A 27138-nucleotide genomic window follows, 5' to 3' on the forward strand; every position below is an offset into this window, starting at 1 on the left:
CGAAGGGCAAAGCTGTGGAAGGTGGAGCCGTGGGAGGCTCGAGGGGCGAAGCCGTGAAAGGCGGAGCCGTGAGAGGCTCGAGTGGCAAACCTGTTGAAGGTGGAGCCATGGCAGGCTCAAGGGGCGAAGCTATGGAAGGCTTGAGGGGCAAAGTCATGGAAGGCGGAGCCTTGGGAGGCTCGAGACAAAGAGTCCTGGATGACTGGGCAATGACCTCTGTGGTCGTGAGCATGGGCAGAGACTCGGGAATGACCTCTGTTGTCGTGAGCATGGGCAGAGACTCAGGAATGACCTCTGTGGTCGTGAGCATGGGCAGAGACTCAGGAACGACTTCTGTGGTCGTGAACACTGGCAGAGACTCGGGAACAACCTCTGTGGTCGTGAACATGGGCAGAGACTCGGGAATGACATCTGTGGTCATGAGCATGGGCAGAGACTCAGGAATGACCTCTGTGGTCGTGAACACTGGCAAAGACTTGGGAACGACCTCTGTGGTCATGAACACTGGCTGAGACTCGGAGAAGACCTCTGTGGTCGTGAGTATGGGCAGAGACTCGGGAATGACCTCTTTGGTTGTGAGCATGGGCAGGGACTCGGGAATGACCTCTGTGGCCGTGAACACTGGCAGAGACTCGGGAATGACCTCTGTGGTCATGGGCATGGGCAGAGACTTGGGAACGACCTCTGTGGTTGTGAACATAGGCAGAGACTTGGAAACGACCTCCGTGGTCGTATACACGGGAAGAGACTTGGGAACGATCTCCATGGTCGTGAGCATGGGCGGAGACTCGCGAACAACCTCTGTGGTCGTGAACATGGGCAGAGACTTGGAAATGACCTCTGTGGTCGAGTACCCGGGAAGAGACTTGGGAACAGAAGCCTTTCTTCCCCTCCTCCTCCTCCAGATGGCCGAAGTTGGCTGGCAACACTGGCTCTGGGACGGACGAGGCTGGCAACGCTGGCTCTCAGACAGATGAAGCTGGCAACGCAGGCTCTGGGATGAACGAGGCTGGCAACACAGGCTCTGGGACGGACGAGGCTGGCAACGCAGGCTCTGGGACGGACAAGGCTTCCAGCTTGTTGGCTGTGGCAGGCGTGGGTGTTGACTCGTTGGCCGTGGCAGGTGTGGGCGCTGGCTCATTGGCCGTGGCAGGCGTAGGCGCTGGATCGTTGACCGTGGCAGGTGTGGAGCAGACTCAGGTGTGGCTGTGACATGGCGTGGAGCAGACTCAGGTGTGGCTGTGACATGCCATGGAGCAAACTCAGGTGTGGCTGTGACATGCTGTGGAGCAGACTCAGGCATGGTTGTGACATGTTGTGGAGCAGACTCAGGCGTGGCAGGCTTGGAAGCTGGGTTCAGGGTAGGGAGAGGAGGATCCTCTGAACCATGTGTGTCTAGTGTTAAACTCGCGTATTCCTCCCAAGTGTAGTTTCCTGTCTCCAGCAAATCCCTCCACCTGTGAGCTAAGAGTCCAATCCGATACAGGGATTTCAGGTGGGAAACAGCAAATCCCGTGTATCTGGCAACAGTGCTAAAAAGATGTGAGTATTCCTTAATGGGTAAATCCGCCTGGCTCAATTGGATAAATGCCATAACTAATACCAGCTTTCTAGCACTTTCCAAAGATGCATTTAAAAACAGGAAAAGGAATGTCTGTCAAGGAAAACTTTGATAGGCCTTAATGTACTTTTTTATATAAGGTTCTATAGGCCTTATGTCCTTTAAATAGTTATTTATCTATAAAGTGTTAAGAGTTGAACAGACAGGGATGGACAGACAAATAGAGGATATGGACAAATAGAGGGTCTGGACGAATAGAGGGGTTGGATGGATGGATGCCTTTAAAAAGTTCATAATCCTGTTAATTTTGCTATTCTTATGAACGCTAATAGTTACTTTGCATTTAGCATTGTTTTTTTCCCTGCTGTCCACTACCCTATCAGAACAGACCTGTGAACCATTTTTGAGCAGCAACTTGTAAAAAAAATGTATTCTGCATTCTCTCTACAATTTACATGGGGCATACAGTAAAAATAACTGGCTTAAGAGCAGAAAAACATGACACTCAGATACTGAAAGCAGAGCAGATCAGGCAGACGGCCAGGGGACCAAGGAGACCAGAGCAGATCATGCGGACAGCCATGAGACCAAGGAGAACAGAGCAGATCAGGCGGATGGCCAGGAGACCCAGGAGACCAGAGCAGATCAGGCGGACAGCCAGGAGACCCAGAAGACCAGAGCAGATCAGGCAGACAGGCAGGAGACCAAGGAGACCAGAGCAGATCATGCGGACAGCCATGAGACCAAGGAGAACAGAGCAGATCAGGCGGATGGCCAGGAGACCCAGGAGACCAGAGCAGATCAGGCGGACAGCCAGGAGACCCAGAAGACCAGAGCGGATCAGGGAGACAGCCAGGAGACCAAGGAGACCAGGGCAGATCAGGCAAACGGCAATGAGACCCAGGAGACCACCTCAGGGTAGGGACTGGATCAGGAGGCCTAGTTGGCGGCCACAGGGCTGAAACAGGGTCAGGAGGCCTGGGTGGCAGCCACAGACTAGAACCGTGGAAGACTCTGAGGGCGGAGCCGTGGAAGGCGGAGCCATAGGAGGCTCGAGGGGCGAAGCCGTGGTAGGCTTCCTCTGTGGACTTGAACACTGGCAGAGATTCGGGAATGACCTCTGTTGTCGTGAACACTGGCTGAGACTCAGAGACAACATCTGTGGTCGTGAGCATGGGCAGAGACTTGGGAATGACCTCTGTGGTCGTGAGCATGGGCAGAGACTTGGGAATGACATCTGTGGTTGTGAGCATGGGCAGAAACTCAGGAACGACTTCTGTGGTCGTGAACACTAGCAGAGACTCGGGAACGACCTCTGTGGTCCTGAACACTGGCTAAGACTCGGAGATGACCTCTGTGGTTGTGAGCATGGGCAGAGATTCGGGAATGACCTCTGTGGTCGTGAACACTGGCAGAGACTCGGGAATGACCTCTGTGGTCGTGGGCATGGGCAGAGACTCGGGAATGACCTCTGTGGTCGTGAACATGGGCAGAGACTCGAGAATGACATCTGTGGTCATGAGCATGGGCAGAGACTCGGGAATGACCTCCATGGTCGTGTACACGGGAAGAGACTTGGGAACAACCTCCGTGGTCATGGGCATGGGCAGAGACTTGGGAACGACCTCCATGGTCGTAAACATGGGCAGAGACTTGGAAACAACCTCTGTGGTCGAGTACACAGGAAGAGACTTGGGAACAGAAGCCTTTCTTCTCCTCCTCCTCCTCCGGATGGCCAAAGTTGGCTGGCAACACTGGCTCTGGGACGGATGAGGCTGGCAACGCTGGCTCTCGGACAGATGAGGCTGGCAACGCAGGCTCTGTGAAGGATGAGGCTGGCAACGCAGGCTCTGGGACAGATGAGGCTGGCAACGCAGGCTCTGGGACGGACGAGGCTGGCAACACAGCCACTGGGACAGACGAAGCTTCCAGCTTGTTGGCTGTGGCAGGCGTGGGCGTTGGCTCGTTGGCCGTTGCAGGCGTGGGCACTGGCTCGTTGGCCGTGGCAGGTGTGGAGCAGACTCAGGCGTGGCTGTGACATGGCATGGAGCAGACTCAGGCGTGGCTGTGAAATGCTGTGGAGCAGACTCAGGCGTGGTTGTGACATGTTGTGGAGCAGACTCAGGCATGGCAGGCTTGGAAGCTGGGTTCAGGGTAGGGAGAGGAGGATCCTCTGAACCGAGTGTGTCTAGTGTTGAACTTGCGTATTCCTCCCAAGTGTAGTTTCCTGTCTCCAGCAAATCCCTCCACCTGTGAGCTAAGAGTCCAATCCGATACAGGGATTTCAGGTGGGAAACAGCAAATCCCGTGTATCTGGCAACAGTGCTAAAAAGATGTGAGTATTCCTTAATGGGTAAGTCCGCCTGGCTCAACTGGATAAAGTAAGCCACTAGATCCATCTTGGTCAGTTGTTCTGTAATGTTGAAGGAAGTCACGAGAGCAGGATCTAGATGCAGCTTAATTTAATGAAAAAATAGACAAAGTACAAAAACAGGGTAAACACTGGAACATGGAAAGACTAGGAACTGGGAACTAAAACAAAATTCATAACACAGGAGCAAAATAAATAACAACTGACAACAACTGGGTAGAAATCAGGGCATTATATACACAGGGGTTAATGAGTGAATGAAACACAGGTGAGAACAATAGGGAACAGCTGGCAGTGATTAGGGCAGGGAAGTGTAGTCCAGGGGAAACAGATGATGGGGCAAAACACAAGGCAAAACAACAGTGAATCATGACACCTATACTCCGTGAGGGAAGGGGTGCCAAACAGAGAACACCGGAACAAATGAAACAAACGTTTGCTGTGTGTCTGCCTCCATAATCCATCACCACAATCATGGAGATTCAGATCGCACTTCATGTCGTTTAAGTTCTTGTGGCTTTCACTGCAATTCCCACTAAGAGCAAAACACATTCTTCTCTCTGCTCCCCAAGAGAGTTCATTAATAGAGAGCTAGATGTAAACATGAAATTTCATCAGGGCTTTCAAACATCATCCAGGAAACATAATATAAAATCAGCTGGTCATTAACTGTTGTAAAAAATACAAATCACTAACCTGGTCTCATAGAATCATGTAACTATACCTACATTTTTTTCGATGATTTTTACGTGGCTCATTGCATGTATCGTGGCAAATTACTAATTATTTATTTAAAATTGTAATTGGATTACTTTACTGATTACTTCATGTGGAAAGTAATCACATTACTAAATGCATTACTTTAAAGTTACTTTCCAAAACACTTTTCACAGGAAGCAGAAAACATTATGCCACAAATGCTATTGATTCTAACTTGTATTGAGCCTTGAACATCCCTCAAAGAGGTCAAAGTTTAAAAACATTATAACGACCTTATACTGTATGTGTATGACATCACTTTATCACCATAGTAACTGAATACCATGGAGGAAAGCACTTGTATAGTGAAAGACAAACATAATGCAAACAGAATTCAGCAGCATCTGAGGCGTGCTGCGGTCTGCTCTTTGGCAAGCCTCCATTTGGCTGCTGCCTTGAGACTGTAGTTAGCAAACGATTAATTAAATCCAGTCCCCTGTCAAAAAAATCCTTCAAACGATTATGCTAATTCTCTCCTCATCCCACATTAGTCGTTATTAGGCAAATTATCCTGAATCTATTTTTAACCTCACACACTTCAGGCATGAATAACAAACGTTTATATCCTGTATATAGAGTATTGTTCTGCTACACCTCAACAACAGCAGTGCAAAAATCTAATGCAATCTAATGTAATCTAATGTAAATATATATATATATATATATATGAGATTTATGTTTAAAACAAGAAAAAAAAAAAACTATTTGCCAAAGTGGTTAAAAAGATCAATTTAAATCTAAAGGAAAACGTAGGGGGGGATATGTTTTTTTCTTGCCACATTTTATCTGTTTTATCTTGTCATAAGCATAAAAATATAAAAACACTGAATAAGAAAATGATTTCTTGCAGTGAGTGTGGAACTGGGAAGCCGAGCTGAAGTCTGGGAGGAACTTATGCTAAATAAAACAGCAGCATGGGAGGACATGGTAAATTACTGTTTCAGCTGCTCACAGCGCTCGGTCGGTCTCATCATAAACATACTTTTGCCCTGTTCCTCACACAGTGCTATCTTATGACATATAAACACTTTTATTATAGTGCATGACTTGTAAGGTGATACATTTTAACATGTTCTTTACATAATCAACTACATTTACAAGCTTGTTGAAGTATGATTAAATCTGAGCATTGTACTTGCAAAGCAAAGGACCGGGGTATGAGTCCTGAAGAGCATGCAAGTCGACACGTGAGCCGAAAGTATCATTGAAGCGCTACAAAATGACGAGGTTGTTTCAGCAATTGTGTTTTTCATCTCATTTTTGCTTTAAAGGGGTCATGACATGAGGAATAAAATTTTCTTTGATCTTTTGACATATAAGAGGTCATTGTACCATAAAAACATACTTAAAGTTTCAGAATTCAAAACTTCCTCCTCACTGAAAAAAGAGCATTTGTTGAAACCAAACTGATAAAATGACTCATTCTCTATTTCCTCCAAAAAGTGCATGGAGGACGTGGTTCCGACCAGAGCAATACGGATCTATCCGAATTAGAAACCATGGATAAATAACGATGTTCGCGCGGCACTTAATGTGTAAACAAGCCAGTTATGCCCTCCGAAAAAGTATCAGAAACGCAAAACGCCAGTACAGGAGCAAGATTGAAGGACAGTTTAACACCACCAACTCTAGAAGCATGTGGCAGGGAATTAACATCATCACGGACTTTAAAGGGAATAAAAACTCTGCCATGAACACCGCTGCCTCTCTCCCGGATGAGCTAAATACTTTTTATGCTCGTTTTGAGGGAAATAACACCGCTCTCACGGAGAGAGCTCTCGCAGCTGAAGCTACAGAGGTTAGTTCACTCTCCGTCTCTGTAGCGGATGTAACCCGATCCTTCCGACGGGTGAATATCCGCAAAGCCGCGGGCCCAGATGGCATTCCGGGCCGCGTCATCAGAGCGTGCGCGAACCAGCTGGCTGGCGTTTTTACGGACATTTTCAACCTTTCCCTCTCTTTGTCTGTAGTCCCCACATGCTTTAAAACGTCCACCATTGTGCCTGTTCCAAAGCAATCAAAAATAACTTGCTTAAATGACTGGCGTCCTGTTGCTCTGACCCCCATCATCAGCAAATGCTTTGAAAGACTAATCAGAGATTACGTCTGCTCTGTGCTGCCTCTCTCTCTTGACCCGTTACCGCAACAACCGCTCCACTGATGATGCCATTGCATCTACACTACACACTGCTCTCTCCCACCTGGAAAAAAGAACACTTATGTGAGAATGCTGTTTGTAGACTACAGCTCAGCATTCAACACCATAGTGCCCTCCAAGCTAGATGAGATACTCAGGGCTCTGGGCTTAAACAGCTCGCTGTGCAGCTGGATCCTGGACTTCCTATCAAGCAGACGCCAGGTGGTTAGAATAGGCAGCAACATCTCCTCATCACTGACCCTCAACACTGGAGCCCCACAGGGCTGTTTTCTCAGCCCACTACTGTATTCCTTGTACACACATGACTGTATGACAACACAAAGCTCCAGTGCCATCATTAAGTTTGCTGATGATACGACGGTTGTAGGTCTGATCACTGACAATGATGAAGCAGCCTACAGAGAGGAGGTGCACACTCTGACACACCTCTCCCTCAATGTCAATAAGACAAAGGAGCTTGTGGTGGACTTCAGAAGAAAAGACAGAGAACACAGTCAGCAGCTTCAAGTTCCTGGGTGTCCACATCACTGAGGAACTCACATGGTCCATCCACACTGAAGTCGTTGTGAAGAAGGCTCATCAGCGCCTCTTCTTCCTGAGACGGCTGAGGAAGTTTGGAATGAACCGCCACATCCTCACACGGTTCTACACCTGCACTGTAGAGAGTATCCTGACTGGCTGCATCTCCACCTGGTACGGCAATAGCACCGCCCACAAACGCAAAGCACTGCAAAGGGTGGTGTGAACTGCCAGAAACATCATCGGAGGTGAGCTTCCCTCCCTCCAGGAAATATATACAAGGCAGTGTGTGAAAAAAGCTCGGAGGATCATCAGAGACTCCAGCCACCGAGCCATGGGCTGTTCTCACTGCTACCATCAGGCAGGCGGTGTCACAGCATCAGGACCCGCACCAGCCGACTCCATGACAGCTTCTTCCCACAAGCAATCAGACTTCTGAACTCTTGATCTCCCACGATCAAAATACATCACCACTGCACTTTATTACCCTTACTCTTATATCTCACACCGGACTGTCATAAATTATATTATTATTATTATATTATGTTCTCTCTTAACAACTGACTATCAACCGACAGCCTGAATGTCAATACAGTACAATACTGTACATTCTATATATACTATATATACTTTTTTATTTTTTATTTTTTATTTTTTTATTGAATAATGTGTATCTATATAGTGCATATTGTATACTGTACAGTGTATGTTATTATTTGTATATTGTTGAGTGTAATTATGTGTATATCAGATGTTTAAATTGTGCTGTGTTAATTTGATGTCATTGTAAATTGGTATATGTCTCATCACTGTCACGACTGCTATGTTGACCGGAACTGCACCCAAGAATTTCACACACCATTGCACTTTTGTATATGGTTGTGTGACAATAAAGTGATTTGATTTGATTTGTGATGTCACACTGTGGTAGACAATTGCATCTGACCACCTCCAGAACAACACATCAACGCCTACTTTACCTTATTACTTCCGTCAGTGGCGCCTGCAACTGTACGGCCGTACGCACTGTGCGTACCTTGAAAGCTCTGACTGACCTGAAGAAAAATTTTCTCTGAGAATATTTCAGCAAAAATGACGTGTCCCATACTGATGTTGTCTGTTTAAAACCAGCGATGCCCGATTTGCGAATGAATCATTCTTTTGAATTGTTTCTTTTCAATGAATTGGCTAAACAGGCTTGCTAAACAGTCTGAATCGATTCGTGATTCATCGAGTTGGTTCATTCGGACTGCTCTCTAATGGAATAATTTGGGGCAGTTTCTCACTCATTAAAACAGTATCATGACATTTGAGTGCAGTGAGATGGTAATGTAAGAGAGCAGGTCAGTCAAGAGCAGAGAGCCAATCATAACAGTGGGCATTTACTGTCAAGTCTTAAAGGAGAAACTGCACCAAAACTGAGCATTTCTGACAGAGGGTCAGAATGAGGGTGAAAACTGATCACGTTTTACATTTATGCATTTAGCAGATGCTTTTATCCAAAGCAACTTATAGTGCACTTATTACAGGGACAATCCCCCTGGAGCAACCTGGAGTTAAGTGCCTTGCTCAAGGACACAATGGTGGTGGCTGTGGGGACTGAACCAGCAACCTTGATTACCACATATGTGCTTAAGCCCACTACGCCACCACCACACCACGTGTTACAAATATGTGACTGTTGTTGTTTTTTTCTGCAAAAAAAACTTTACTCATATTATAAGTGAACCTCAGGGAACATATTCAAATAATACAAAAAGGCATGTCATGACCCTTTTAATGACTCTATCAGTTAGGTTTAGGTTTAAGGTCTAGGGTAGTTAACCACTTAATGTCATTTTGCTAAAAGGTCGCCGTAGCTCCAACAACATCTTTATTTCTCTGTCAGACACAGTATCTAGCTCAATGTATTTAAAAAAACAATATATATGTATTAAATATTTTGTCAGATTTAGTAATAGGAATCATATGGAATCGCTGTTTTGTGTTGCAGTGAGAGCTGGAGGGGGTTAGAAGGGCAGTCCAATCCGCTGTAGGAGAGAGAGTGAAACACATGCAGCAGTGATCGTGTGCACATTTAATGTTATGCTGAAAAGCAGATGTTTATGTGTGTAACACTGAAAAGTGTGATAATAAAACTTAAGTTGGATTGTTTATCCGGCTCCCGCTTCCTCCTTCATGAAAACACGAGTGAACTATCACAGTAACGTATTCAGAATACAAGAATACTTTTAGAATACATATTTATAAAGGCAAGGCAGAATTGGAAGAATGATGTGTGATATGTCATTATTATCTTATCTGAACAACTAAACCTCCACTTTTAACTAATCTAAGTGAATTTGGATAGCTGGTTTCTTTCAATTAGATGTGGAGCTGGACATTAATGGGTTTTTTTTTTTTTTGTGTGTGTGTGTGTGTTTTTATGGAAGGCTGAAGGCAAACAGAAGGCAGTTTATGGTCAACTACAATGTTTTAATATTTTAACAACATTTGAATCCTCTTAACCCATTATTTGACTGGACTGACAAAGAATAATACATTTTGAAACAAAATTAAATAAGAAATGCAAATAAGCCATATATATTTTCGAGACAATAACTAAGTGCCACGTGCAGAAATTAAACAAAATAGCGAGGTCACATGGCAACAATGAAGGCTTGCTTACATATTTCCATATTAAGGCCTATTTGATCATTTTATTTTAGATCTCTTTTATTACCAACACTTTTATTTTGGGTGCTTTTGATTCTTTTACTCATCTTCTGTTTGTTTTTATTGTTTTTTAAATTTTAAAATTTTGTTTTTTAATCACTTCACATGAGATCATTCTGCAAGATCATGAGATCGTTCTTCATTCTGCAAGTTTCTGATGTGGATGTGAATCACCAAATGCTTATCGAGATCTGTCCATCTTTACTCTGCCTTTAAATGTATTTACACAGCAACAATCATGGGAAACAATGTATCATGCACAGGAATGTTCTATTTGTGAAAAAAAAAAAAAAAAAAACATTACAGGCCGTATTGATACTGGTGCACAGCTGACAGTGTGCTGATTGTTAAGACGTGCTGGTGCGCTGGAGAGATATTCCATTACGGAAATCATTGTACATGAATAAGACATTCCATTGCCATTCTTTAGTGCTTACCAACAGACCTTTTGGTGACTGTGTCAATTTTTAAAGTATCCCAAAAACACAATCCCTGATTCTGTTATTTTAACCCATGATTGTGTTTTCAAATTAGCCCAATTTGTAGTGAAATCTGGCAACACTGCTCACGCGCTGCTGCTGATCTATAAGGAAGAGATAGCGAGTGTGTAGCGTGCACTTGTGCGCTGTTTAGAAAAACTGTATATTACTTGAATGACAATAATTTTCTTTCACATCTGCCCTATTTGTGTTCATTACGAGAGAAGTATGCTAACAAAATTTTTTAAAGTAACAGGTGCTCGAAAACGTAACAGTTGAAAAAGTGTTTCCAAACCACTTTTTGCGACATTTGAAGTATCGACATAGATTTTCTGCGCTAGAGTTAAACAGAAAAATATTATGTCGACACTTTTTACGACACAAATTTTAACGGTAATTTGCTTTTCCATCAGCTTTATTTTGATGCGCTAAAACTTTTTTTGCAAAAACTCCTTGGATGGAAACATAGTTAATGATCTCATGAAGAGGAAAATTTTGCAGTTCATAGTGTCAAACAGGTGTTTAGGAAAGTACTGTGGTTGTTTTTGATGCTATTTAGTGTTTTGGGAGAAACTAAAATTAAAGGAGCCTTTTACCCCATGGAGCCTTTAGCCCTGTTGTACACTACCCTGAGATGTGTTGCAGAAGGATAGCAGCATTTCTTAATTGCAGAGGTGAAGCAAACTAACCCAACCATTAGCTGAATTTATAATTGGGTGAAGGACGCAAATCTGTCTTTGCAGCCATCTGAAAGAGAGATCATTGCAACACTTTGGATTTAGTCCACTGTGTACATGCTGTCCTATTTCATAAGCCACATGGACATTAAATATTAATTATGAAGAAAGGGACAACACATTCTGCCACTCGTTGGGTTGTAGATGTATGAAAGGCACCTTGGCAGCAGAAAATTAACTTCATAACTAACAACAGGCAAGACCTAAGCACTGAGTTGTTTGACCAAAATCGTATATCTAGTAGTTTTATATCAATTGTATTTATTATGATATAGTTATTTTGGTGAGAAAAAATAATATGTTAATATGTTTTTGATTAATATTAATTCATATAATATTAATTCAAAGTTTCAATGCAATTTTTCATGCCTCCTGACCCATACATACATTTCGTAATTATTTTCATACCATCTGAACGATTCCAGCTTGAAGTAACTTTGTTTTTTTACAAGCCACAGCAGGGGGCAGTCAGCGCGCCACAACAAACACCACAAATCAATGTAATTATTTATATTAAATTATCTTTATTTGGGGGCCTTTCTCAGTAAATATAAATGTATTCATTCATTAATTGTGATTCATTTAAGTAATTAATCAGCATGTATATAATTAATTCCATTAAAAAAAAAAAAATTATTGATTGACAGTCCTAATGTTAATATATTAATAACTATGCAGTCATGCATATTTTTGGATTATCCAGTTATTTAAATACTTTACAAACTAAAAGGTACTTAATTTCATCATATTATTTTCTATATATTTTTGGAACTTGATGGACGAAAACTAATACATTTGTAAGATTATTCATAACAAATTCATTTGTATGGCATCAGTGCAAAAACAGCTGCATGCAACAATTGAGTTAAAAACAAAAGACGCACAACGAGTAAAACTTATATTACAAAAGAGGTAATATTAGACTGGTTATTATGATTGCATGAGCTCCTTTCAAACTGTTATAAAATATATGCACACATGTAAACACACATCAATAGGATTCTATCTTAGTTGCGACATTGCTCAGCAACGGTAAACAACTAAACTCTGCTTCGCATTGTTCCTAACAACACTTCTTAATAACGTTTTTCCTCATCTTGATGTGTTTGGGACACTCCGCATATCACTCTGTATTTTCACATTATTCCATGTTTCTTCATTGCGCTCACGTGCAAATAATTTAATGCAGTCCTGCCCAATGAAAGCTGTGCCAATACATACTGTATATACCGTGGTATAGCAAAATGTCTACTGGTGGACACATTTTATATATATTCAGCTCTGGAAAAAATTAAGAGACCACTACAAAATTGTCAGTTTCTCTGGATTTACTATTTATAGGTAGGTCTTTGAGTAAAATTAACATTTTTGTTTTATTCTATAAAGTACTGACAACATTTCTCCCAAATTCCAATCAAAAACATTGTCATTTAGAGCATTTATTCGCAAAAAATGACAACTGGTCAAAATAAAAAATAAAAAAAATAAAAAAAATGCAGTGTTTTCAGACCTTGAATAATGGAAAGAAACAAGTTCATGTTCATTTTTAAACAACACAATACTAATGATTTAACTTAGGAAAAGTTCAGAAATCAATATTTGGTGGAATAACCCTGATTTTCAATCACAGATTTCATGCATCTTGACATGCTCTCTACCAGTCTTTCACATTTCTGCTGTGTGACTTTATGCCACTCCTGGTGTAAAAATCAAGCATCTTGGCTTTGTTTGATGGCTTGTGACCATCCACCTTCTTGATCACATTCCAAAGGTTTTCAATGAGTTCAGGTCCGGAGATTGGGCTGGCCATGACAGGGTGTGGCATGGAGCATTGTCCTGCTGGAAAAACCAATCCTCAGAGTTGGGGAACATTGTCAGAGCAGAAGGAAGCAAGTTTTCTTCCAGGATAACCTTGTACGTGGCTTGAGTCATGCAACCTTCACAAAGACGAATCTGCCCATTTCCAGTCTTGCTGAAGCACCCCCTGGTCATCACCGATCCTCCACCTGGTCGTCTAATGGTTAGACGGAGACCTAGAGAGGCCTTCAAGCCACAGTGTCTCTCACCCACTGTGAAATTTGGTGGAGGATCGGTGATGATCTGAGAGTGCTTGTTGTCATTGACCTGTTGTCATTTTTTGCTAATAAATACTCTAAATGACAATATTTTTATTTGGAATTTGGGAGAAATGAAATATTAAATGAAACAGAAAAGCTGTATATTCTCACATCGCCCATCCATACAACAATATCATCATTTTATTTCAAATCATAGTAAAATTCAAACATCAGCATTTGAAATAAGAACAAAAACAAGAACTTACATAATTCAAGGCGAGATCTGGATGTAGATAATCAATACCTGCAAGGTGATGTCAGAATTAGTGTGAATTTAACCCATACTTCATTCATTTTTTACCATGAAAAAATCTTAATCTAAAAAATGTGCTTCATGTGGAACATCTACTGGGTTTACTCAAGGTTACCACTTTTTACAGTGCAGGGCTGCAACTGATTTTAATATACTGAAAATTATTCCTTCGATTATCCATTAAAATCAATAAAAATACATTAGCATATGATTTTTATTGAAACAAAAGATCTATCTTGCCCAAAACAGCTTCATCTTGCCTAATGTTCTCCTCCAAAAAACAAAAAAGAAAAGTTTTTCACTACTGTGCACATACCCAAATAACTGATAAATAAGTATGTATTTCAATGCTATTCAAGGCTGGCTTAGGTTGGTAAGTTATGGTTTTATAGTTATGTGCCATTGTCAAATCATATTTTTCATATTTCTTGACCAGTCGGTGGTGCTGTGCTGAAAATGCTCAGGTACCCTTATGTCATGGTTGTGATTATATACACCAAGTTTAGTTTCAATATAAGTTGAAGCATTATATGAGAGTGGTTTGGTCTATCAGAAAGCTTTTAAGAACTTTTTGTCACAAGTGTCCCCAGACAATACACACCAAATTGTGTGCAAATCGGACATTCGGCCTAGGAGAAGTTCGAAAAAGTATGTTTTTTGGAAAATTCTAAATGGCGGAAATCCTAGAAGAAAATTCTAAAAGGGCAGAAACTGAAACCATAATATGCATTCGACTTGCAATGGGCCAAGAAATTAGAGTAAAAAAGATTTGCCTTAAGCACTATTTGCATGGTAATTGTTTTGCATGGGGACGTGGGGTAATTCCAGCATTTACAGGGGCTAGTCAGTGATTTTATTGCCATCTGAATCCAAAACGTCTGTGTTTTTCTTTACAATTCTTTGAGCTGTTGATGGCAATAAAGGGTTAGAGATAGACTCCAAATTTGATATGGTATAAAGTTCCGACTGTCCTTTCTTAGTTTGCCATATTTCATAACTTTCCTCCAAATGGTTCAATGGGCTGCAATAGACTTCAATGGCAGAAGAAGAATACAAAGAAAACTTAAATGTAAACAAAAATGAAAACTAACAGATGCAATAGGTACATACTAAAGCCTTAAAGTCAGAAATGACTGATCTATACAAGCCAAACAATGGTTAGAAATCACATACCGTCATCCATGATGGCAATAGTCACACCCTTGCCAGTGTAGCCCATCTGCCAGGCTTCTGCCACATTGAGGTCCAGCCCTGGGGTTCCGTCTGCTTGCCCTGTATTTATCTAATCAAGCATACAAACATGCCACATGAGCTGAGCATCCAACGCACATGGATGCTTGAAAATTAGATGTTACGAGGAAGGTAGCAGGGTAGGGAAAATAAATGTCACACATATTACACTTCGCTAAAACCCTGCTGTGGCGTACTTAATACTGACAAACTAAATTAAGAAACGTTCTCTATTGCAAAACAGACAGGGATGCCTGTCCTGATAAGCCCTGGAGAAATAAAGAAATCAATGCATTTTGACGCTGGCTCGCATGCAGCGTTGATGGCTGCTAATGAGGAAAATCATTTAAATGAAGTGCCATCAGCAATCTAGATTAATCCAATACAAACAATCCCAATTTTGAAGGTCAAATCAAATGAAGACATAATGAACAGTAATTACTTACAAGATACCACTGCTTGGTGAAAAGTGGGTCACTCATATTGACATCAAAATTACTGATATCTCTGTAGCCCCTCTTCTGACGGCCAAAACCTTCCTGAGGAAACACATTCTTCACCTGAAAAACAAAGCAAAGGCAACTTGCATTGGACTTCAATTGGTCAGCTTTACAGACTTTTCAGCTTTTATATTCTTTGCTTAAATGGATAGTTCATTCAAAATGAAAATAAAAAAAAACCCTTGTAACAGGATTCTATACATGTTGACAAGGTGGAAGCGGAGGACAGAAACTTCAACTCAAACGGTAAGTTTTATTTTCACACAAACGAAAAAATAGCTTTTCAGCTTAACAATCACACAGCTTCAGCAGGTGTGTGCGCAGGGCTCTCTCTCTTCCCTCTACTGGTATCTGGCTTGCTTTTAACTCCGTCTCCACTCTCACTGCAATGACAAACAGCTGTTAGAGACAATCATTGACAGGTGATGACCCTTACCATTCTCATCTCCCGATCTCACTCTCCATTCACAAGCCGGCGCTCGACCATGCACCCTCTTCCACATACCCCCACCGCCAGGGAGCCATCCGGCCAGCCCAGTACTCCCCCCCACCCCTTACACCAAATTGGTGTAAGCCATGCGGTGTGGAGAGGGCCATTTTCTCATGGGACATTGGTGTTAAGGGGATCTGCCAATATCCACTGTCGAATAAAAACGAGCCGCGTCCAACCGATCGAGCAGTTCGTCAATACGAGGCATAAAATATACGAGGCATAAAATACATGTCAAATTTGGACACCACGTTGACCTTTCTATAATCCACACAGAACCGGACTGAGCTGTCGCTCTTTGGAACCAGCACGACCGGGCTGGCCCAGTCACTGTGGAATTCTTCTATTACCCCCATATCGAGCATGGCCTTTAATTCTTCCCGAACAACTTTTTTTTTGTGCTCAGGTAATCGGTAGGGACGACTATGTACCACTACCCCTGGGGTTGTTTCGATATGGTGTTCTATGAGGTTCGTATGACTGGGAAGGGGCGAGAACACGTAGGAGAATTCTGTTTCAAACGGGCCACGTCCGTGAATTGCAACAGTGAGAGGTGGTCTCCGCAAGTGACTGGGGCACCTCGATTGGCTTTTACATTCACCTCCGGCCCAAGCTCCTCCATCTCCAGAACCACCTTCCCCAAAGACACAGGAACCACATCCCTCCATGGTTTTAAGAGGTTGAGGTGGTAAATTTGCCGTGCTCCGCCCCATCAGTCGTTTAACCTCATAATCGACTTCCCTGACTCGCCGTGTGACCTCAAAGGGTTTTTCAGGGTTTTATTAAACCGTTCGACCAAGCCACCCATTTGTGGGTGGTACGCACTTGTCTGAATCAATTTAATTCCCAATAATTCGTTTAGCTCGCGTAGTGTACGTGACATGAAAGTAGTGCCTTGATCAGTGAGGATTTCTTTCGGAATCCCCAATCAGAAGATAATAAGAGTGATGTACATCACAAATCCCACACGAGACACTTTGTTGTAGGGCCCACCCACAAACATTTCTCTTAATAGCATGGTAAACACTGGCCAATTCTTACCCAGGCTTAGCAAATGGGTGAGACGGGGAATAACTGCCACCTCAACACTATGCTTTTGCCCCCGGAATTGAATTGTTATGGTCACTACCGGATACACGTGGATATCCCCATGCACACACCTTACCTTCACCTTGTGACTCACACCCAAAGCCTCGTCTTGAACCAGGCATTGATGGATGGAGGTTTGGCTGCAACCCGAATCCACCAAGGCCTGGTATGTACCCCCCTTAATACTCAAAGTTATGCGGTATGTCCTAGCTTGATCGGAGGTGGCCTGCGGTGTGTCAGGGACCCGAACCAATGTCCCCACCTCCATCACCGGGCTTTGGTCCTGGAAATTCCCAGGCTCCCCGCAGCTCCAGCAGACCGGCCCAGACTTCACCAGGTCCACCAACCTCGGAGTGAGAGTGGAGAGGGGCAGAGGGATGGGAGGAATGGGCAAACCCCAAAGCGGGGAAGCGGTTTGGGGTGGAGAACTCCCTGCTTCTGGGGAATGGGAATTGGATGGGAGGAAGGGGAGGGGAGAGAGAAGAGAGAGAGAGAGAGATGATGACGAGGGCTCGCCGGCCCCCGGATAGGCTGCCATATGATCCTCTGCCAGCTGGACAGAGTCATCCAGCGACGCTGGGCGATGGCATTGGACACACTCTGCGGTTCCCCATGGCGAGCGAGCGATGAATTGCTTCAACACCATCAGATCGATCACCACCTCTGTGTCGCACTCCTCCCTGGCCGGATCCACTTCCGACAGGTATCAAGGAGCAGCTGGGTATAAACAAACAGGCTTCGCCGAGTGTGAGGGCGAAACCGCTGGCGGTGTTGTTCTGGAGTGCGGCCAACCCGTTGTACGATCACTTTCTTCAGGGCCTCATACTCCACTCGGATGTCTGCAGACGAGCTGGGCTTACCCGGACAGCAGCAGAAGCAGCCGAATCGCCCACTTGGCACTCGGCCATCTGGAGACGGTCGTGGTCTGTTCAAAGAGCCCCATGAATTCCTCGGGTCATCCTGAGGTCCCATCTTGGTCAACATGAGCTGGGACATGGTCATCGCTGCCTCTGGGGTCACGGCTGAGGGCTTCTGGGGTATCATGCTCCATAATGCCCGCCGATCCTACATTTGAGCTTGGAGGAGCGCCTGGAAGCATTGCTCCTAGGCCAGGAGGGCCTGATGTTGCATCTGTTCCATGTCTGCAAGGGCTCGGAGGACTTCGCCCAGTGGTGTGGATTCCATGGCAGCAGCTCTTCCTTCAAAGTCTCGGGTTTCAGCACCAGTGTAACAGAGATCTATGCGTGCTGACAAGGAGGAAACGGAGGATGGAAACTTCAACTCAAATGGTAAATTTTGCTTTCAGATTCAAACGAAAAAAATAGCTTTTCAGCTTAACAATCATGCAGCTTCGGCGGGTGCGTGTGCAGGATGCTCTCTCTCCCCTCTACTGGTGTCTGGTTCACTTTTAACTCTGTCTCCACTCTCTCTGCAATGACAAACAGCTGTTAGAGACAATCATTGACAGGTGATGACCCTTACTGTTCTCATCTCCCGATCTCGCTCTCCATTCACAAGCCGGTGCTCAACCTCGTCCCCACTACCACGATCCTTTACTCATCCTCGTGTTGTTACAAACCCATATGACTATCTTTCTATTGTGGAACACAAAAGGAATGCATCTTTTTTCCATACAATGACAGTGAATTATGACTGTGGATTTTGTGTTCCACTGAAGAAAGAAGTCATACAGGTACGTCATTAGATTAGATTAGTAAATGATGACAGAATTTTCATTTTTGGGTGAACTTTCTCTTTAACCAGCATAATACAGCTGACAAGTACTGTACACTATCATTTTGAAGTCTTTTCATAGATCATTGTGATGAGGAGGAGGGCGTGGCCGGGCAGTAATGATGGACGGCCAGTGCTGAATCAGCCCAATCAACTAGGAGAGGGATAAAGAGGAGCTGGGGATGCCATTTCGAGAAAGAGAGAGATACGCAAGTCTTGTGTGTGTTTTGTGTTATGCTGGAAAGCAGTTTTATGCTGTTTTTTGTTCATTTGTTTATTAAAAGTTTACGTTGACTGCTCAGCTGGTTCCCGCCTCCTCCTTGCCCATCGTGTGAATCCGTTACAATCATATACACCAAGTTTTTTTTCAATGTACTTTGAAGCATTATATGAGAGTGGTTTGGTCTATCAAAAAGGTTTTAAGAACTGTTTATCACGAGTGTCCCTAGATAATACACAACAAATTTTGTGCAAATCCGACACACAGCGTAGGAGAATTTAAAAAGTATGTTTTTTTTGGAAAATTAGAAATGGCAGAAAATCAAGATGAAAATTCTAAAAGGGCAGAAATTGAAACCATGATGTGCATTCAACTCAGAATGGGCCAAGAAATTAGAGTAAAAAAAATTCAAGTATAAGCCCTATTCTTCTAGACAAGTACTGCACACTATAATTATGAAAGTCTTTTTTTAAAGAAAAAACCCTCAAAACTAAAAACACCCCTTCAGAAAAGACCAGCTGTTATCATACATGCAACATATTTCCAGAATAAAATACAATATTAATAATAAATGTGTGAAATTTCATCTTTAAAAATATGAAAATTAACTTTCATTTTAAGGACTATGATGGATGAACAAATAATTTCTCATAATGCTCTAGTATACCCCAAAGCCCAAAAATATAAAGTTAACAGAGAACAATGCGGTGGACATTTAGTGGAAAATTACATTTAGCAAAATTAAAATAAATAAACATATATGGCCACAATTAGTTATAATTTAGATTAATTCCTGTTGTGTGATTGTATTGAATTCAGTTGGATTACACATGGTTGGATCATTGCCCCTTAAATTACCAAACTAATGAAGCTACACAGTGTGATCCTTCACCAAAACCAGGCACTTAAGGCTGAGCTACAAACAACATCCTTTAGCCATGACTATATCCACAACATAGCACAGCCTCTTATACCTTACTGCTTAAATAGACAAAACATAGTCAATATAGTCTAGGAATACAATATAGTGAAAGAATGGAGTGAGTTTTAAAATGTATACTTCATGGATCCAAAGGGGAGATTATTTAGTTGGGGAAATTGGAAATAACTTTCAAGCTATGTTTGAGCATCGATCATGACCATATTAACCTGTTAATTTATGAAATGCTGTCTGCGCAAAATTTGACAAATTATCGTAATCACTTTGGACCTCTTCATCCTTCAAAATATCATTAACAAAACAAAAACTCTAACAGTGAAAACCACACAACTTTCTATGAGGTTAATGAGTCCTTGCTGTCTTTTCACATTGTTAGAGGTCTACGAGAGGTCAGAGCACTGTGACCCCATTGATTCACTGTGACTAACCAACAGATGAGATGCTCATTCAGAGTCATTCAGATAAATTAGTTCATTCAGCATGAAAACATTCTTTAATACCTCCTGCAAATAAGGGCCATGTTAAGATACTAGATAACAGTAATACAGTAGATGATTTCAAGTATAAATGTAGACTACAATGTCAATAATAATATACACTATAGGCAGTATGATGATTCCAAGCAGTCAAGACTTGTGTTTCTGCAGAACAAAAATAGGCTTTTTCCAATCAGTGGGCATTTTCAAACCAGGATGGGCGTTTTTCAACCACTTTACACGATTTGCCTACAACGCTGAGATTCCCTACTTTCAATGGATAGTTCAGAAATGCCCATCCTGGTTTGAAAACGTCCACTGATTACTACACAGAGATCCACCACTTTAATTTGATAGTTGAAAAACACCACCCTAATTTGAAAACACCCACAGATTGAGAAACACCCATTATTGTTTAGCAGAGACCTACACTTCAGGCAGTATAATGAAATACAGCCTACCATGTGACTGTAGAATTGTGTCAGCTGGTCATTAATATAGAGTTCAACTGATGTGCAGTCACAGGCATGTATGTGTATATTGCATCCTAGTCTCATAGAATAAACGTTTCTATACCTATATTTTTGCAATCTGACTTTTACGTGCCACGTTCTACATTTCGCTGCAGTTTCCAGGTGAAATGAACACTAGAGGCACTACAATAACTGTGCATTTTATTCACTTTCAAACAAATCACAACTACAAAGGCTGATTATGACTTTATAAACAATAATTTTTTGCACTGTTACTCACACACTGCATTGTTATGATATCGAAAAACTTTTACTATAACGCATCATTTGAGAAACAACACATTTTCATTATTATTATTGTATTTCAGACCCACCTACATTTACATATTTATTCCAATATGATTAGCTTGCAAAGTAGCTCACCTGACAGAGTGATGGACATTGGAATTGGAGGCTGAGGCTCAAGTCCAGCCAAGCACGCTAGCTGACAAATGGAACGAGACTGTCTGTAATGAATGAGGCTGGTATCCCTTCAGTCGACCACCAGAGGGAGCCCTCTCCTGAATACTGACACTGTACCAATTCTTCTATGGTGACTTCCTGTTTGCATCATATAAATAGCCATGCTTTTCCATTGTTACTTTGAGAAGTATTGCCAGTTTCACTGCCTGTTTATTGCCTTCTTGTTATGAGCATTGTGCCGGCTTCATTGATTACCGATTCTTGAATTACTGTTTTGCTCTGTTTGCCTGGTTGGATTGATTACCTGTTAACGACTACAGTGCCTGCATCAACGATTAAGTCTCTGCCTTGTGTCTTGGATTTATTTGCTGTTTGTTAATAAACTTCCTGCATATGGATTCTACCTTCGCCTCCATGTCGACTCCCTCACAGAATACTTCACCACCAATTAATCCAGCGGAAGTTTCTCAGCTCCAGGCTGCATTCGCTTACCAGAGCGAACTTGCCTGGCCAATGCACCAGCTGTGTTCCAATCATTCATTAATGAGATTTTCAGAGACCTCCTCAAGTGTGTCATCGCCAACATCGACATACTCATCTACTTCCAAGATAAAGCACAGCACATCAAGGATGTTAAGATGGTCCTCTCACACCTACAGAAACACCAACTCTATGCAAAAGCAGAAAAATGTGAGTTCCACCCTACCCATACAACATTCTTGGGGTATATAATCAGTAATAGAGGTGTCGAGATGGATAACTCCAAGATCCAGGCAGTCACAGAATGGCCAAGGCCCAATATTGTTAAGGAGCTACAACGTTTCCTGGGCTTTGCGCACTTCTACAGGAGGTTTATCCGCAACTACAGTCTCATCTCTGCCCCTCTAACATCATTGCTCAAAGGTAAACCATCCAAACTACCATGAAGTGACTCTGCTGAAAAAGCATTCGAAACCCTCAAGACAAGTTTCACAACCGCCCCCATTCTCAAGCACCCCGATCCTAACCGACCATTCATCGTGGAAGTGGATGCATCAGACTGTGGCATCGGGGTGGTTCTATCTCAATGCCATGGTAACCTTGGAAAACTTTATCCTTGTGCTTTCTTTTCACATAAACTGAACTCAGCTGAAAGAAACTATGATGTTGGAAACAAAGAGCTACTCTCCATTAAGGCTGCGTTAGAAGAGTGGCGCCACTGGCTTGAAGGATCTGTTCATCCATTTCAAGTAATCTCTGACCATAAGATCATTGAATACATCAAGGGAGCAAAACGACTCAATCGACGACAAGCCCGATGGTCACTCTTCACAAGATTTCAATTCACTGTCACCTACTGCCCTGGCAGTAAGAACTGCAAAGCCGATGCTCTTTCCCATCGTCATGATCCTCCTCACAACATAGCATCCCCACCCCGATTACCAGCCTGGTCAGAGAGTCTGGCTATCTACACGTGACCTCAAGTTATGGATACCCTGCAGGAAGCTCAGCCCCAGGTACGTTGGTCCATTCAGAATTATCAGACAGATCAATCCTGTAACTTATTGACTGGAGCTTCCTGCTAACTACCAAATCTCTCCTTCCTTTCATGTGTCATTGTTGAAACCTGTCCACCCGACATCTGGCCCCGGAACCTCAGATCCTGAGCCGCCTCCTCCATTGGAGATCGACAGATCACCTGCTTACATGGTCAGAGATCATTGACTCATGTCGTCAAGGGGGCCAGATGCAGTACCTGGTGGACTGGGAAGGTTATGGACCAGAGGAGAGAACTTGGGTAGCCGGCAAGGACATTCTGGACCCATCATTGATCCATGACTTCCACCGAGCCCACTTGAATCATCCTGCACCACGACCAAGGGGACGACCCAGAAGAAGAACACCGGGAGTTGTTCGTAGAGGCGGGAGTTCTGTAATGAATGAGGCTGGTATCCCTTCAGTCGACTACCAGAGGGAGCCCTCTCCCGAATACTGACACTGTACCGTTTCTTCTATGGTGACTTCCTGTTTGCATCATATAAATAGCCATGCTTTTCCATTGTTACTTTGAGAAGTATTGCCAGTTTCACTGCCTTACCAAGTGTTATTCCCAATGCCTGTTTATTGCCTTGTTATGACCATTGTGCCTGCTTCACTGATTACCAATTCTTGGATTACTCTCTTGCTCTGTTTGCCTGGTTGGACTGATTACCTGTTAACGACTACATTGTCTGCATCAACGATTACGTCTCTGCCTTGTGTCTTGGATTTGTTTGCTGTTTGTTAATAAACTTCCTGCATATGGATTCTACCTTCACCTCCATGTCGACTCCCTCACACTGTCATAGAAGTGACATGAAATGATGTGGTTGCTTCAGAAATTGTGCTTTTCGTTTTCCCTTTTTTTTTTTTTTTACATAATCGTTTAGGTGTTGGTTTAGGGTAAGGATGTCTGTTTTGTGTCTACCTCTCATTTGCTTATAGGACACAATCGGTTAGGTTAAGGTTTTAGGTTAGGGAGGTACATTTTACTCATTAAAACCTCCATTTAATATTCACCTTAAAACCTTGCCTGATTTCACTCACTTTTGTTGCCCCCTGCTGGACAGTTCACTTGGAAACTGCAGCCAAATGTGTAGTGAAGCACATCATTTCGTTTTGCAAAAATGTTGCCACGGTCACGTAATGTTCATGAGACCAGGTTGGTATATTGGCTATTTACTCAAAGGTTTAATGTGGCTCATCCAATCAGAATTTAGAGTTAGAACTATCCATTTCAAAGTGTTCGTTTTACTGAGTCTTTTTTAGCTCAAATAACATTATGTGACGCTGTTTTTGCGCTGATGCTAGACTTAATTTGTAATGAATAATTTTATCTTTTACTTTGCATCCATAAAGTTCCAAAGAAAGAGAAAATTATTGAATTAATTTGAGTATCTTGCATTTAAAAAGTATTTAATTCACTGTATTATCCACAAATATGCATAACGCATTGTTGTGTAATACATAATCCATTACAACTATATCGTGATTCAGTATATGGGTGTTTCTTCAACTTTGGGAAATTAATATTTAACTACTTATTTTAAATATTTTTGGTAATAAGGTTAGATTGAAAGCCTTCATTATTTTTGGTACTTTTGAACTTTCTTGTACAGATTTTACTGTTTATGTCTTGTTTCAGAACCAGACTTTCAATATTATAATATCAAATACATTATAAACAATTATACATCCATTTTAAACAATTATACAAATAATAAAATACATTATAAACAAAATAATACAAAATATTATGTTTAAAACTATATCTAAACCGAGAATGAGACAAACAATTTATTTAGAAATTTATTTAGTGAAAATTAATTCTATACATTTTTAAAAAGAAATTCCACTATTAATTTTCATCATCATTTCCACCACACCAAATAACTGTCAATGAAGAGCATGCATGAGATAAAATATGAGACAGGTAATTTTTGAAGCAAGCAAAGATTTCAAGTTAAACAAGAAAAACATTCAAGTTAAATATCACTTGTGAGTAGAATATTTTTACAGGGCATCATTTCCTATCAAACAGCAATTTTGCCCGATTATGCAAAAAGTGTGAAAATATTATTTAATTGTGTTATTTAGGTAGGGTGACCATATGTCCTCTTTTTCCCAGACACGTCCTCTTTTTGTGGACCTTAAAAAAGCGTCCAGTCGGGATTTCTAAATTTGTGAAAATGTCCGGGATTCGGCTATAGTTGCATTATGATGTGCATCTGGTCTAGTACTTCACTGTGTGTCCACGCATATTTGCATTGCTTTAACCCCTCTTTGTAAATCCCGCCTTCTCGCACACAATTGGTCGATTATAAGAGGCTTGCAGCAACTATTGGCCAAATTCCTGCCTGTCAATCTCTCCGCGAACACACGAAGCGCTGTTGTGTTCAGCATCAAACAGTTGCTTGACAGTAGCAGCAAATGACAGCTGAGTGGAAACAATGCCCAAACGAAAGTGCAAATTTACAGAAGATTTGCACAAAAAATTCCCATGCTTTCGTCCAGGTCGAGATCTGTGGGAAGCAGAATGTATGACATGTAAAGCTGGCACTTACTGTATGTGTCAGTTGCTAATAAAGGTGCAAGTGATTTAGAAGCACACATTAACTCTTCCAAGCATAAAGGGTCAGCAAAAGGTGAAGTTCATCAGGTAAATTAACGGACTACTTTTTGTGACCAGGTAAAATTATCACATTGCTTCATTTTCCATGGCCATTCAAAATAATAGTAATAGTAAATGAAGGTACACTCATGGCATCAACTATTTTATTTTAGTACATGGACATTCAAAAGAATGTTGGAAATTTTTATTTATTTATATATAATTTATGTTATGCTAATAGAGTGTCTTTTTCACTGTATTAAAGTTTGCATTCATATTTACAATGTTTTGAACCCTATTATGAGGGTGAGAATGGGGTGAACAATCCCTTTAACAAAAATCCAAAGTGCTAAAAGTGCCTGAAGTTGACAAAACTGTTACTATCATTTAAAATGACTCCTATTGTATGTAAGATTCATGCCAACAACCCTAATACAGACACAGATTGTATCTATCGTATTATGTCCGAAAATCCCAACTCCACATGGCACTAGATTCAAGGACATGATAATTGAATTGTGAGAATTTGAGCTGAAAAGAGGGAAAGTGACAGGTACATGAACTGTAGTCTTTGAATTAAATTGGCTTCACGGGTTTATGAGTCGTTACTGTCTATCGCAGACCTTGATTCACATAATTTTCAGATGGAAATGAAATATTTCTACACTACAGTACATTAGTTTTGAAGAATAGCCTATATTACATTTCACTGTATAGTATTTAATACTATACATAATTTAAAAAGGCTCTGAAGCATGATAAAAATCTTTTGATGAAGTCTAGCAACAATCAGTGGTTTTGGGGAACAGAATGTTGGTGAGATATTCAGACATATGTTCATACTGATCTCAGTTAACCCAGCTCGCTCTTTTCTCATGCTTCTGAGTTCTTTGTGTGTGGAGGATGTTGAAGTGTTTCCTTTGGGACTGTACTGAGAACAGTCTGTCTTATCTCCACGCATCTGACACAAACGTGACTCAGATGTTGTTGCTTCTCAAAATGGCACTGAACGCTTAATATGTGCATCACCCTGATTTGTTTCCCCTTTTCCTACTGATCCAAATCTTCTTATATATGAATCCCAAGCTTTGATTTAGAACTCTATATCTGAAACATATAAATCATTGACTAGTTTTAGCCCCAGCTAATTACAAATTAGAATAATCCAAGCAAAAGTGATTAATCAATTAGAACTAACAATACAAGTGTAATTTATGTTGCCATACCAAATTTAAATAAAATGCATCCCTCAGGTCTCTGGTGACCTGGGACCTCATTCCACCCATTTTACCTCATCCCTTTTGTTTTCTTTTTTTTTTTTTTTTTTTTTTTTTTTTTGTTGTTGTGCCACCAACTCCTTAGTATTCCTCAATCATTCTCTTATAAATAGTAAAAAAATAAAATAAAAAATACATTAAAAATCTAATTGCTTAATTTCCAAAAGTGTATAGGGTCATTTGTAATCTGAGATACTGTATGTAATAGTGTTGCAATATATGTATTTACGTTTCCAGAAATCATATTTTATGATTATTTCATTTCTATATATGTTTATTATCACTGGATATCTATTTCTTTGATTTTTACAAGACAAATGTGTACTATATTAATACAAATGAGTACTATATCATGTCGAATTTCTGTGCAACGATGGTGAATATCAGTTTCCCATATGCGTGTACAAATACATATTATACATGCTATTTGTTACTCAAGGTGGCACTGC

The 27138-nt window shown here is 41.6% G+C and overlaps 1 protein-coding gene across 1 annotated transcript in view; it reads right to left on the reverse strand.

The window, feature by feature from the left end:
- LOC127413928 (neuroendocrine convertase 2-like) overlaps positions 1-27138 on the reverse strand; it is a 114924-nt gene that overhangs the window by 80456 nt on the left and 7330 nt on the right. Inside the window, exons 3-5 of the mRNA XM_051651506.1 lie at positions 15346-15459; positions 14843-14951; positions 13623-13660 (exon numbers count right to left, since the gene is read on the reverse strand). Of these exons, the coding sequence (XP_051507466.1) occupies positions 13623-13660; positions 14843-14951; positions 15346-15459 (261 nt within the window). The remainder of the gene's footprint in view (positions 1-13622; positions 13661-14842; positions 14952-15345; positions 15460-27138) is intronic.

Source organism: Myxocyprinus asiaticus, chromosome 23 (genome assembly GCF_019703515.2).
Source record: "Myxocyprinus asiaticus isolate MX2 ecotype Aquarium Trade chromosome 23, UBuf_Myxa_2, whole genome shotgun sequence".
NCBI lineage: Eukaryota > Metazoa > Chordata > Actinopteri > Cypriniformes > Catostomidae > Myxocyprinus > Myxocyprinus asiaticus.